General features: G+C 35.0%; 1 protein-coding gene across 3 annotated transcripts; it reads right to left on the bottom strand.

Moving 5' to 3' along the window:
* Positions 1-1,694: 1,694 nt before the first annotated feature.
* tubgcp2 (tubulin gamma complex component 2) lies at positions 1,695-13,573 on the bottom strand. Of its 3 annotated transcripts, none has more exons than XM_059530542.1 (18): positions 13,435-13,573; positions 12,994-13,164; positions 12,791-12,919; positions 12,484-12,660; positions 12,029-12,188; positions 11,444-11,651; positions 10,240-10,439; positions 9,165-9,354; positions 8,723-8,868; positions 8,289-8,469; positions 6,353-6,533; positions 5,688-5,860; positions 5,300-5,428; positions 5,103-5,223; positions 4,493-4,636; positions 3,120-3,248; positions 2,222-2,367; positions 1,695-2,026 (listed from the first exon to the last, which is right to left on the bottom strand). In XM_059530542.1, exons 2-18 carry the CDS (start codon positions 13,141-13,143, stop codon positions 1,951-1,953), a joined length of 2,640 nt encoding a protein of 879 aa, XP_059386525.1. In that variant the 5' UTR covers positions 13,144-13,164; positions 13,435-13,573; the 3' UTR covers positions 1,695-1,950. The 3 variants fall into 3 exon arrangements, with proteins under 3 accessions (XP_059386525.1, XP_059386524.1, XP_059386526.1); XM_059530541.1 differs by having other exon boundaries at positions 12,994-13,184; positions 13,435-13,560; XM_059530543.1 differs by having other exon boundaries at positions 2,222-2,364; positions 12,994-13,184; positions 13,435-13,560.
* Positions 13,574-14,095: the final 522 nt, after the last annotated feature.

Genomic DNA, 14,095 nt, shown 5'->3' with positions numbered 1-14,095 from the left:
AAGGCTAAAGGTTCTTTCATTTTTATAATTTATAATGATGTATAGGCTAATGTTTGCAGTTTAATGGTTTGTTTTATTATTTCACCCAAATGTGTTTTTTAATCATTTATATTATCTTTAAAAAGACAAATAAAACTGCCTTTTCATTTTTAAATGGATAGCAATTTATTTAATCATTGGCAACTTGAAAATATTTAATAACTACTAAAAATATTTAATGATCTTCATTTCACTGTACACTAATTATATAAAAACATACTGTCAGTACACCATACTCATACAAATCCAATAAAACTATGCATTTATTTGCATTCAAAGAGATATCAACGAATGGAAAAAGACTGGGATTAAAAGGTTTCTTATCCTGTGCCTCTCTAGTATGATTCTGGCTCCCTCTAATGGACAGTATTAAGATATCTTCATCTTTCAGTTGAAATTGCTGTTTAGAATTTAAGGCCTAAGTGTATTGTAAATACCGTTTTATACTTTAAATAACTTTGTAAGTAGTAAAACACAAACCGGGCAAAAATGAATTTTAAGTTTAGAAACATTTTGAGTCTCCCACTCTCTTGCCTCAAAGGGCTTTGGCCCAAAAGCCTGCTTTCCTCTTTTACCTCAATCAGTGTTGCCAAGCCAAAATGGTCTACTTTAACCCTTTCGTGTCTACACCGCACGACTGCGGTTTCGCTGCAGGCGCTGTAGAGAAGGTGAAAGGTGCTTCTGCGCCCAGCTTTCAAAATCTCTTCACGGATGAAATATTTATAATATATTGAAAATAAATATACTACACACTCTATGGTAACTCCCCAACTAAATCCCGATAGACAACAGGACCTTTTTGGATGCATCCAGCGGAAAAGCCCTGTTATGTCAGCTGGCTCACAATAATAATAATAATAAAGAAGGGTTCTGAACATTAGATGTTGTCTGTTTTCTCAATGTTTTACGTTTTTCTTTTCCCTTTGACAAAACAAAAAAAAGTCTCTTCATCTTTACTTTCTGAATTTGTGTGTTGTTTTTAAATTAACTGATTATAAAAAAATATATGTATTTTATAGGTCCATCTTTGCGTACACACAAGCTTTATATGGGTATTTTAATTGACTTAAATCTTTATTTTTGTGAAAAAAGTCATTCCAAATAAATCAGAAATAATTAAAAACAGTTTTTTTTAGTGTTCTAGATTTTTCTCAATAGGCGTTTGTTAATAGGACTTACTTCCATACATTAACCTACATTTGTTTGTTTTGTGCGGGGCATGAATGAAGTCTGCATCAATGAGGACACTGAAGACACCTCTGCTGGAGTTTACAACAACACCATGCTTCTGATGAACCAGAGGATGCTGGTGTTGTCATTGAAAGCATTAAAGGGATAGTATTTTTTTTTTGTCCGATAAAAATCAATAAATCCAGTACATTGCAGATCGTACATACACATAAATGAAGGGGTGAGCCAATACAACATTCTCAATTAGAGTGATCTAATCCAATGTTGCTTTGAAAAAAAAAAAGGACAAAAGTTCGATAAATCACTTGATCCTGAATTGCAAAACATGAGAGTTCAGGGTCCAGTTGCATTAACACAGCCACTTTGTTAAAACTAAGTTTGACTAGCCAGCAGTTAGCCAAGGGGTAATAAATCTTACTTTATAGAAGATTCAAATTAAACCAATCTAAAAAGAGGCAGGGAAAGAAAAAAGCAACATTTTTCCTTTATTATATTGGGTTTTCAGTCAGGTGCAATTCATTAAATTGGTTAAATTCATTAAAGACCATTAAATACATTTCCAACAGGGAGGAGAAAATGATCAAACAAGACTTAGTGACAAATTCTTAAGTGCTTTATGTTACAGCACCATGTAATATTACTACATTTTTTTGTGAAAAGAGACAACAAATCAGCACAACTGAACACTTTAAAAACAATTGAATGTTATAATGGATGATGCTACGCAGCAGTTTTCTGGCTCCGCTCAATGGCCATTTTCTCCAGTCTCTCCGTGTAGAAGCCATTGAAGTCCAGCCTATAAAAAGACATCTCATTATTCATAGCACCTCTGTTGAGAAGACTGAATTTTAATGAGGGTTGTATAAGCTCTTCAAAAGTCAAGATTTCAAAAGCACATTTCTATTGTCACTGCTCGGGCCAAGGTTAACTCGGTAAGCACTTATATATGCACCGAGGAAAATTTTAATGAAAAGTTCTTTCCACAGCCCACCTGTAGATGATGTTGATCATGCTGTGCTCACAGTCATTGGTGCTGTAAATGCTGAGCTTATCCAAAAGGTCCAGCAATAAGGTGCTGAAGTTACTGTCAAACTTGCTGATGGTGGCCTCGAACCCAGAGTCAGACTGGTCCACATGCTCAGTTAGGAACAGAGATTGAGAAAAACAGATGTCATAAAATATTATTATTATTTGTGTTTTTTAATCTTTTGACAGATTATGGTCAGTGATTACATAGCCTGTTTTTAAAGTGCCTTTTTAGTTTCAGTATTGTAAAATAATTGATTCAATGCCAATAGTCTCTTTCACACAGTAATACCAGTAAATTGCCGTAAAATTACCGGCATGACTTTACTGGTAAATACAAAAATGCCCTGTTCACACAGGCAATTCACACATTGGTTTAAAGTGACCTACATTTTATGCATTTAGCAGACGCTTTTATCCAAACATTTTTTTTTACCAGTATGTGTTCCCTGGGAATCAAACCCACAACCTTTTGCACTGCTAATGCAATGCTCTACCACTGAGCCACAGGAACATGTGACCTGATCCGTGAACTGACCTGTGACATCATTACCCAGAAATGACCTCTTAATGGCTGCACGTCCCGTATTGTATTTGTAAACAGGGTAAATGCAGAGTAAATGCATCATCTGTGTCAGAATGACAGAATGACTGATTGGCCCAGAGTAGACGTCTGACACCAGTGTGTTCTGAACTTTATTCACACAGAGCAGATTACCGGTAATTTACTGGTAATTTTATATCTCTCATAATGGTAAGTTGCCGGAATGAATTATGTTTGAAAAGGTCCTGTTCACACATGATCTCTTAACGATAATTTACCAGTAAAGTCCGTATGTGTGAATGTGGGGCTAATGACTCACTTTAGCAGCCAGTCTTTTTTTCTCTGCCTCTTCTGTCCGCTCAGCCGAGGCTGAAGAGCCCTCCATAGCTGCGTTCCCGAAAGTCAGCCGTTTCATCTCACTGTCTATCCTCATGCTATGAGTGAACCGCTGCCAAAACAATCAAAATAAACTGCAGTATGAGCATGACATAACAGGAAAGCTTCATTATGAAATAACAGCAAATTTATGCATTTCACAACAAGCACAACCCCGTTATAGTGACCCCCAGAGATGGACAATAAACTATATAATTTAATATAAAATATTAAAACACAATATATTTAATTTGTGCAGTTTAATTATGTACTCTACTGTTCAAAGTTTTGGGGACAGTAAATTTTAAAGACATTTATATACATCACTACTGGTCAAAAGTTTGGTATCAGAAAGATTTTTTATGTTTTTTACAGGAGTTTCTAATGCTCATTAAGACTGCATTTATTTGATAAAAAAATAAAGGAAAAAAAATATTATGATTTTTTTTCTATTTCTATTTCTGTTATTCTATTTTAATATGCATTAAAATTGAATTTATTCCTATGATCAAAGCTGAATTTTCAGCATCATTACTTCAGTGTCACATGATCTTTCAGAAATCATTCTAATATGCTGATTTATTATCCGCGCTGGAAACGGTTGTGCTGACTATTTTGCAGCACAGCTGTTGCCAACATTGATAATTCTAATAATAAATCAGTATATTAGAATGATTTCTTAAGGATCATGTGACACTGTACATTGGAATAATGGCTGATGGAAATTAATCTTTGCATCACAGAAATAAATTATATTTGAAAGGATATTAAAATAGAAACTTTTATTTTATATTGTAATAACATTTTGCAAGATTGTTTTTTTTTTCTGTATTTTTGATCTCGATAGATAGATAGATAGATAGATAGATAGATAGATGGATAGATAGATAGATAGATAGATAGCAAGGATGCATTAAACCGAAGTAAAAACAAGTGACTAAAGACATTCATATGTAATAAAGGATTTCTATTTCAAATTTAGAATTTCTTATTCATCAAGGAAAACATGTATTATGTTCGTCACAAAAATATTAAGCAGTACAGTTTTCAGCACTGATATTAATAAAAAAATGTTTTTATTGCTTGAGCAGCAAATCAGCATATTAGAATGATTTCTGAAAGGACCATGTGACACAAAGATTGGAGTAAATTGGAGTAAATTTAGCTTTAACACCACAGGAAGAAAATATATTTTAAAATACAGTAAAATAGAAAACTGTTCACAATTTTACTGTTTTTTAGCAAATAAATGCATCATTAGTGATCATAAGAAAATCCAAAACTCCACATTTTTCTCAATAATGCTTGTACTTTTACCTGCATGCAGTTAGTGAACATGACACAGACAGACATGAGCTTGGAGAAGATGCGGAGAAGCTCAGGGTTGGTGAGCATACAGTCCTTCAGACAGTTATCCAGGAAGCTGGTGTGATGACACAGCACATCATCAATGTTGGAAGCCTAAAAATAACAAACAAGCTCATTAGGAACACACTGTGAATTCATTTAAACTCTTTTTGTGCTCAACCAGATATAGATTATTTCAATTATTTGAGAGAACCATGATCATTTTCCTTCAATTCAAACCAATGATGGATTCAAAAAAGGAATTTAAATGGAATTATGTAAGCACTCCAGCATTATATATAAATACATGTACTAAATACATGTCAAACATATTATATATAATAAATTAATCAGCAACCCAAATTTCAGAATCATGATAGCAATATAATAAAGCAACTTATTAAGTTTAATTAGGCAAAAGGATATATGTGAATGAAAGTGTTGATAAATCTGAAGAATGAAAATAAATCTGATTTAAATCCAATATTATATAAAAAGAACTCCTTGTTCTGAACTCATAAGCCACAAATAACCATAAAGCAGTTTTTTTTTTTTTTTATTATTTATTTCATTGACTCACAGATTTCAGGTTGTTCTCCATGATGTGCCACGTGGGCTCATTAACCTCAAACATCATGTAGTACTGAATGTTCTGCACAAAGTTGAGCATCCGTTGTCTTAATGCAAAGGCAGCAGCAAACCTACAATATACAAGAGCTATTTAAGAAGATGCTCAGCTGAAGATGCACAGTCTAAGGTCAAAATACATGGTCTCACCATTTAGCAGAGTGCAGTGAATATTGCTTAGATGCTTTATTGCTGATCCACACATTACAGAGCAGCCTCTCCACGTGCTTGCAGTAGAACATGTGCCTGAAGAGCATCTGGTATCTTGTCAGGGCTTTTCTGTACAACAGAGCATCGTATTAAAGGAGAAGTTCATTGTAAAGATGGTCACAATACTTTTCAGTAAAATCTCACAAGCAAAAAAAAGGTCCATATCTCAATAGTGCTGCAATGTAATTGTGCGAGCAATAGTGTGTAACATGCAACATTTTGATGGTAAATAATGACAAAACTATTTCTCTAAGAAGCACAGGGCCATAGTTACAATCACAAGCTGCTTGAAATAAAAGCTATACAGCCATACAGAAAAGCTGAGTACCGGTTGATTATGAGTGAAAGTGGCCACTTGACAATGTAGTCAAAAGAGAAAGCCTCCAGGCCGCTAAGTGACACTTCTGTGGGCTCTGCATTAATGATGGCTTTCTCCTGCTTGGTGTCTATAGCAAGGACACGCAACAGCTGGGTGATAACATCATGGGGCATCAGGTCAATCTGGAAGAGAACAATAATGTTAAATAATGCACATCATTTTCCATTCGTTAAGACTCTCATCCACCTTCCAAATGATACAACCATTTAGATGGGTGACTATTTTCACACATAAAATCTTATTATTAGTGTTAATATTATTATAAAGAAACAACTTAATAAAGAAATATTACAACTTAAATATTTCACTGTAAAAAACAAAACAACTAATTAAGATGCTGATAATGAGCTGCTCATGTATAAAAAAACACAATGTCGCGCTTCATTCTGAAATCTGAATCTAATATTTTTTTTTTTACAGTAATTAAATAGCAGCCTTTGTGATTTGCAATAATCGTGATTCCAGCTTTATTTTGACCTGTCTTTAGGCAAAAGATGAAACTGAACAATTCGTTTTCATTTGGATTTCTACTGCAAAAGCAACACCTGAAATCTAGACGGTTCTGCAGAATGCACTAACATACTGTACATGAAGTAACTGTCTAGAAGCAAGACCTTTAAATCATCTTTGAAGGGGTCTGTGTTGGCTGTGCTCATCCTCAAGGCCAGCTCCAGCAGGGCCTCCAGCCGCGGAGGAATGATGTCATCAACCGGCTTCTTCAGTTCTTCCTCCGTTAGGTCCATAAAATGCACGAAAAAGTCTCCTTTATCCATTAAGAAGTAATGTTTGATTGACCTGTACCACAAAATGTAAGAAATAAGATGATATTGAGTTGACAGTTGTTGAATAAAACCAATTAATCTTTCTGATCAGGGGTCTCCAGACTCGGTTCTGGAGGGCCAGTGTCCTGCTAAGTTTAGTTTTGCTAAGTACTGAGTTTGCGGACCCGTTTTAGATTATAATTTGGGCTCAGTTGTGGGCTGTGAGCTTGTGATGAGAAAAAGATTTAACTATCTTTCAACATTAAATCAATAAAAAAAAAGGCACTGACTAAAAAAATGAAAATTCTGTCATCATTTACTCACCCCCTCATGTGTTCCCATCTCAGACCTCTAATTTATTTTTAATAACATCTGAGAGGTTTGTGTCCCGGAATTGAAAGTTGCCATATTAGATGTGCTCGGTTTATGCGTGTTAGTCAGTGTCTATGTGAATAAATGCCTAGATTAAAGGAACAGTTCACCCAGAAATGAACATTTGCTGAAAATTTAGTCAATCTCAAGCCATCCAAGATGTAAATGAGTTTATTTCTTCATCGGAACAGATATGGAGAAATGAAGCATTTCATCCTCTGCAGTGAATGGATGCTGTAAAGAGTCCAAACAGCTGATAAAAACATCATAGCAATTCACACGACTCAATTCATTAATGTCTTGTGAAGTGAAGAGCTGCATGTTTTGTTTGTAGGTAACAAATCCATCATAAAGGTGCTTTAACTTTAAATACTCACTTCTGGACAAAATCCAGTGACATATTAATTTAGATATTTAGTTTAGATTAATTTATTTAGACGTATTAACTGCTTTGGTTCATTTTCAACAGTGCTCGATCTGTGCGTATTTCTCTCCTGTTTCAGACTAGATGATGTCGTCATTGGAGAAATCAATATTATGAATAGTAAACTTTATTTAGCCGGTAGCAAGTTTGAAGTTAGAAACAGGTTACAAACATCTTAAAGCTGATTTTATTTATTACGAACACATGACATGGGTGAACTACACCTTTAAATCTGTTCATCATATAAGACAATCATGTCTCTTCAGAAGATTTGAATAAACTCATTCAATTCATATGTTTACTATGTCTTTACAAGGCTTTGAAACAGTCAAAGATAGAATACATGGACTTGAAATGTTTTGAACAAATGAAAGTCTTGGATTTGGAATGACATGAGGGTGAGTAAGTGATGTCAGAAGTTAAATTACACACCCACGGCCTGCTGTAGTTCTAACATAGAAATCATGATCCTAACCTTTATCTCCATGAGGAAATCTCAGTTGGCCAGACACTGATTCATCTTTTCTGATTCATAAAAATATTGGTGTCTGGAACACTGAGAGCTGTCAAAAGGTTAGCTTAAAGATGTGCTACAAATGAAGAGTGCTCATAAACGGCACCATTGGCTCAGATTATTCACTCACATATCTGACAGCTAATAATGATGTCAGACTCTCAGTGAGCCAAGAACGGTTACCATGTTATCATGTATACTTACTGAAAGCAAATAAAATTGTATTGTATTGTATTATATTGCATGTTACTACGTCCATTTTTTGCATTTCTTTCTTCCTAATAACAACATATTTTTGTACATTTAAGCTGACATTTGATTTTTTGTTTATTAGGGTCTAAATATATTTAAACACTGACACATACATTTTCTGTGAAATGACATTGAAACAATGTGTTTTGTTAAAAGTGCTTGAATTGATTTGAGATGTCTGTAGAAAAACTGCAAGAATAAAACAATTTCAAACATTAAATTTTTACCTCAGGCGTGAAACAAGCTCCTTTTCCTCCATCAAGAAGTCAAGTAGAACCTTACTGGCGTAGTAATATGATTTTTCGATCTGCTCCACATACGCTCTCTCTTTAAGTGTGTATAGAACCTCTTTGGCATCTGGACAGGTCACGTCACGGCCGCACTCTCGCACAACATTCAGATACTTGCCTGAAATGAAAAAGAAGTTAGGACTGGTTATGAAATGAATGCATTTAGCTACCGTGTTCTTTCGAGCTGGGCATTAAAATCATTCGAAAGTTTAGAAATTTAAACATGTTTACCATTTAACTCCTGCTTTCTAGTAGCATCTTATGTATCCTATGCTATATACTCTCTACATAAGCAGCTGACATCTATTGATGCCTAAAATACTGCCTAATTACAAAAAACTTTCAGAGTTTCATAAATGAAAATGCCTCACCTGTGTTTAATATCTTATCTGCCATTTTCTGAAGGAACGATGGGATCCTGTGCTGGACAATAGTGTATCTCTGATCCCAGTATTTGTCATTATAATCCTCCTGAATCTTCTCTTTTTGCAGCTCGTGCTCCTCAACCATGAATTCACTATAAAAAAAAAAACACAGTACTTGATGTAGTTTTATTACCTTATATATATGAAATATAAATGTATGAATATATACCATAGAGACATATAAACATAATATAAATTAAATACAAATTTCAAAAAGTGGCAGTTCATACATAGCTTATTAATGTCCTTAAATATGTCTGGAAATACTCAATATGTTATGCATAATACATTTAAGAGAAATTCATGCTGAAAAGCTAAATATTATTACCAGCAAAAAAAAAACAATTAATTTAAAAGCATCCACAATAGGATACCAAACACATTCCACCTGTATGGGTCTTTAATGATGCCCCTATAGATCCACTTTTCAAGTATTTCGAAGTAGGGGACGCTGGCTGCTTTGGTCAGATAGAGGCAGAGCTCTTGAGCCTGGCTGTCTCCGGTGTAATTGAAGGTACGATCATGAAGCAGGCTGAGGGTCGAGCCGCCCATACACTCACCCTTGTCAACAGAAGTGGCTACATGAAAGAGACCAGGGAGAAAGTGCATTAGCATGAGCATGTCAACAATGTCAGCGCTGTGTACGGGTGAAGGGAAACCCTGCTGAAACACCATTACTACCAAGGCCCCCTTTAGAAATACAAATGTTTGCTCTGGCGCTGACTCTCTGTGAACAATAAAACATGCTTGTCTTAACAACATCCTAGAAACATGCTACATGATGCTAAAAACATATTGAATCTACAAGCAAGATTCTCAGAAATATTAGAAACAAGCTAGCAACAATGATAATATGTTGACAATGTGTTAAAGCATGCTAACAGCATTAAAAAATTGTATAACATGTTAGATACATGATAGCAACATCCTAAAACATGCTGCCACAATGCTAAAACATGATAGAAACATGTTAGCAATTGGCTAAAAAGTGCTACCAACATGCAAAAATATTTTAGTTTTAGAAACCGGTTAATGGCCCCCTAACAATTGTGCAGAAACAGATTAATAACTCATTGTATTTGCTAGCATCATGTTAAAGCATGCTAGACACAGCAGCAGCATGCTAACAATGTAAAAACAACATTCAAACACATTTCTAAATCATGCCATCAGTGCCTAGCTTGCTATCTGAATGCTTTTAATACTACATCTATGTAACCATCAGACCTTATTTAAACTTTCAGATAAGGCTTTGTCAAACCCACATTAATATTTGTCCTGACAAACTTCTCTTGTGGAGCAGAAGGCTGTTGCAACTAATAAAGTTCAAGAATTAAGAACCAGCTTTGACTCAAAGTGTATTTTTACAGCCACTGTCAAAATTAACTCATTAGTCCTGTTGACATATCCAAAATGCCAAGTGCTGCTCTTATAAGAGTAACCACATGTTTTGACAGCTTTACCGATGGAGGCCAGGATTTCCATGGTACGCATGGTGGGCTGTATGTAGAACCAGAGCTTCTGCAGGGACAGCATGCCCTGTCTGTGCAGATGCTCCAGCTGGGTCACCAGGATCAGATATTCCTTCATCAGAGTCCTCATGGCTGCAGTCAAGGCATGATTCACTTGACCGTACTCAAATGACGTTTTCTCCTCTGTGAAGCTGGACATAGAGCATTCAAATTTCTTGCATGAAATATATAAGAGTCTCAGATAACATGTGAGCAAACCAGGCAAAATGAAATATCAATGCTTTTCATAAAATGATTTCACAGGGGCAATAAAAGCCCTCTGACATTAATATTGCAACCAGGGTTCGAAATTAACACTGCCGACTCACCAGATGCAAGTGAAAAACTGACCACGTTAGCCAATTTGGCAGGTTATAAATCATAAATTATATCCTCCAATCAGGAGCCTCCAACATTACCCAAAAAAAATGTCTTTAAAAGTTCAAACACATTTTCTTCTATGTATATTGTACATACACAAGCTAAAACAGCTGTTCACTTACAAGAAAAAAATACTATAGTAATTACTATAGTGCTTTTGAACAATACTATCGTAAAGCACTTGAATTAATTTTTTTGTGGTAAATCTATAGTTGCTGTGGTAATATAACATATAAAGTAATATAAACAAATTACTTTACCCAATACTGTACTAAAATTTCTACAACTATAGGGTATATTATTCTACAATACACTACAGATTAATGTAGTAAAAACTAAAGTAAACTACAGTATTTATTATAGTTTATCAGTTCACTATAGTTAATACTACAGTATGCATTCATTAAAAAGAAATGTTGTAAATACTATAATATATACAGAATAATACACTTTATTATAGTATGGTTCAAAAACACTATAGCAGTTACTGTAAATTACAATAATATTTTTTCATGTGGGACAAGTTGTAAAACTGAAATCCATTCAATGATTCAGAATCAGATTTATTAACAAATGCATTTTAAATCTAAGCAGTGGTTTTGATCATCTGGATTATTTCTGATGGGTTTTTTTTTTTGTCTTGTAGGAATTCTGAATAGTTGTTAACTTCAGAATTTTAGAAGCCAAAATCAAGGAACTAATTAAATTAATTTCCAACCCTGATAATGTAAACACGTGACAAATATCAATATTGTAGGTCAAACTGTTCACTGACCGTGTGATTGTGGAGTAACAAGACGCCACCGGTAATATCCGGTTGACCAGCTCTTTGATGGACATGTCGAGGGAAGGATCTACTATAAAAGAGCGGCTCTGTCTGCCAAGCACAGGCTGAGCTGTGATGTCTCTCCCATCCACACCAATCAGCACATACAGCAGGTCCTCAACCAGAGCTTGTTCCTGTGCAGCCAGCGGCATTGTACCTGTAATTACGCATGTTTAGGGCACTATTAAATCAAAACTGACAGCTCAGTTTTTTTGTGTGTGTAAATTTAAGTGTTTATTATGAATGATTTATCCATGCACATCTTATTTATTTATTTTTTATTCATCTGTAATCTTCATAATCTTTAATTTAAAAAAAACAACAACTTAGTAACCACCCATCATAACTTTCAATCACATATACATGTATAACCAGATTTGGCATCTACTGCTTCTTCATTTAAAGTGTAGGTGAAATTAAAAGTGTCCATATTTCTTTATAATCTCGCATCAAATTGAATAACTTGCTCCAGCTCTGTAACTATTCCCTATTCATCTAAGGCTCTGATTTTGAAAAACCCTGCTACATACATACCAATAGCCACTACGGGATCTCCCACAGGGGTGGGGCTAGTGACGAAATCCCCAATCAGCGCAGGCCGGTCATACACCCAGTTTGGAAACACAGGGTTCGGCTGAGTGGGGTTTTTCTTGTTATGTCGGTCTCTCAGCATTTTACGGATGACCTCAGAAGACTGTGGGGGAAAACAAAATGATGCACCATACAGAATTCAGGATTGACTTACTAAATGTTCCTCTGGCTCAGTGGTAGAGCATTGCGTTAGCAACACAAAAGGTTGTGGGTTTGATTCCCCGGGAACACATGATAGGTAAAAATTGATAGCCTGAATGCACTGTAAGTCGCTTTGGATAAAAGCGTCTGCTAAATGCATGAATTTAATTTTTATTTAATTTTTAATTTCATCAGTGTGCATTGTCCCTATTAAATAATCAAATAGATTATCATCACTTTCCGTTTCCTCATACTACCTGAGGAACATTGGAGCTGGCCGTGACATTTCCCAGCTTCTTCCGCAATTCCTCCAGTTCTTGCATGGACATTTTGCTGCTGGTTGCAGGAATGCTGTATGACGTGGTGGTGCTGGATGCTGCGTTTGCAGACATTTCCGATCTCTCTTTTGCGTTCTGCTGCAAGAACTTCAAAGTCTGAAGAGCAAAAGCATGTTCATGTTTCTCATAAATCCCCAATATCAAAATAAATAATGTAGACACACTGACACATTTAGGGGGAAATGATGTGAATTTCTTGTTTGGAAATGAGTATCATTAAACCTACCTCTTTATCCTCAGTGAGTTTGGAAAGCAAATACACCAGTGGATCAAGGTTGCGTACATTCTTTGACTTCAGTTCGTCATATTTCCTTAAGAAGTCTTCTGGTGTTTTGGAGTGTTCTGCCATCTTGACCTGTAAGTCATGGTAAATGAGTCTCCTGCATTCAGAACACATGTAATGGGAGATAAAACACACTGTCTGTTTACCTTAGCACTGTGTGCAGATACTGTCGTGGTCACATAAGGAGTCCTGTTCTTCTGCAGCAAATCAATGTACACCTCAGCACCATCTCCTCCTCGGACATTAAGAAGCCCGAGGAGTTCATTAACATCATGATGGATCCTGAATTCACTCATGTCTTCAGATGAAATCAGAAGCTGAAATCAGAAAGCGTCGTCTGAGAAACGAGAGCAAGCTCCATGAATGAATAAATAAATAACAACCATAGATCTAGATATATCAGATGAACACAAAAACCACGAATATTCTGTAAGCCCAAGTGACAGTAAAAAAAAAACTCCGCGGATTTGTTATTACTTATGTAAAGTTATAGCTAACGCTAGCCATCGCCCCGTTTGCATTTATAGATATTGCATGACAAAATTACTGTTACTGTTTAACTATAATTATAGACTTTGTTATTTTACCTAGTAGAAGTCTAACTAGTCCGTCTGAATAAGTCGAACCGCATCTGTTAATAAAACACTGGGGAATCTGACAAAAACACTAAACTAATAGGAAGTCAGAAACTGTACATTTGTAAATGTCCGCCAAAATGCATTTTTTTTTCAAAATAAAAGACCTTTCCTTTTAACCGTCATAATAAACGAGAATCTATTTTTCATTTTTCTTTCTTATTTATACAATTTCCAAGTGATTATTTGTTACATTTATAACATGTTTTGATTTATATTTGTTTAATAACAGTAATAATACTACTCAGGGACGAATTAACGCACGGGACGTAGATATTTCGATATATAAAATGTTTCTTCCGAAATACTGCTCCTCCAGGAACGCGATTTCAACCGTGCCCCCCTCAGGATTTTAAACAAAGTGGATTTTGGATACAGATTCCAAAAGTAAAAATAAAAATACATGTATGTATGTATGTGTGTATGTATGTGTGTGTATATATATATATATATATATATATATATATATATATATATATATATATATATATATATATATATATATATATATATATATATATATATATGCCGCACTGGACGTTCTCATCGTATCACACACACACACATACACACACACACACACACACACACACACATATATATATATATATAT

This window comes from Carassius carassius, chromosome 39 (genome assembly GCF_963082965.1).
Source record: "Carassius carassius chromosome 39, fCarCar2.1, whole genome shotgun sequence".
Classification (NCBI taxonomy): Eukaryota; Metazoa; Chordata; class Actinopteri; order Cypriniformes; family Cyprinidae; genus Carassius; species Carassius carassius.
This window is presented reverse-complemented; position numbering and strand designations above follow the sequence as displayed.

Bases quoted from the DNA above. Each gene is read 5' to 3' on its own strand.
- tubgcp2 (XM_059530542.1), bottom strand. From the start codon at position 13,143: ATGAGTGAATTCAGGATCCATCATGATGTTAATGAACTCCTCGGGCTT. The intron at 6,534-8,288 runs GTAAAAATTTAA...TTTGTGGTACAG, and splicing joins GAGCTTGTTTCACGCCTGAG to GTCAATCAAACATTACTTCT. The intron at 4,637-5,102 runs GTGAGTCAATGA...TGTTATTTTTAG, and splicing joins TGGAGAACAACCTGAAATCT to GCTTCCAACATTGATGATGT.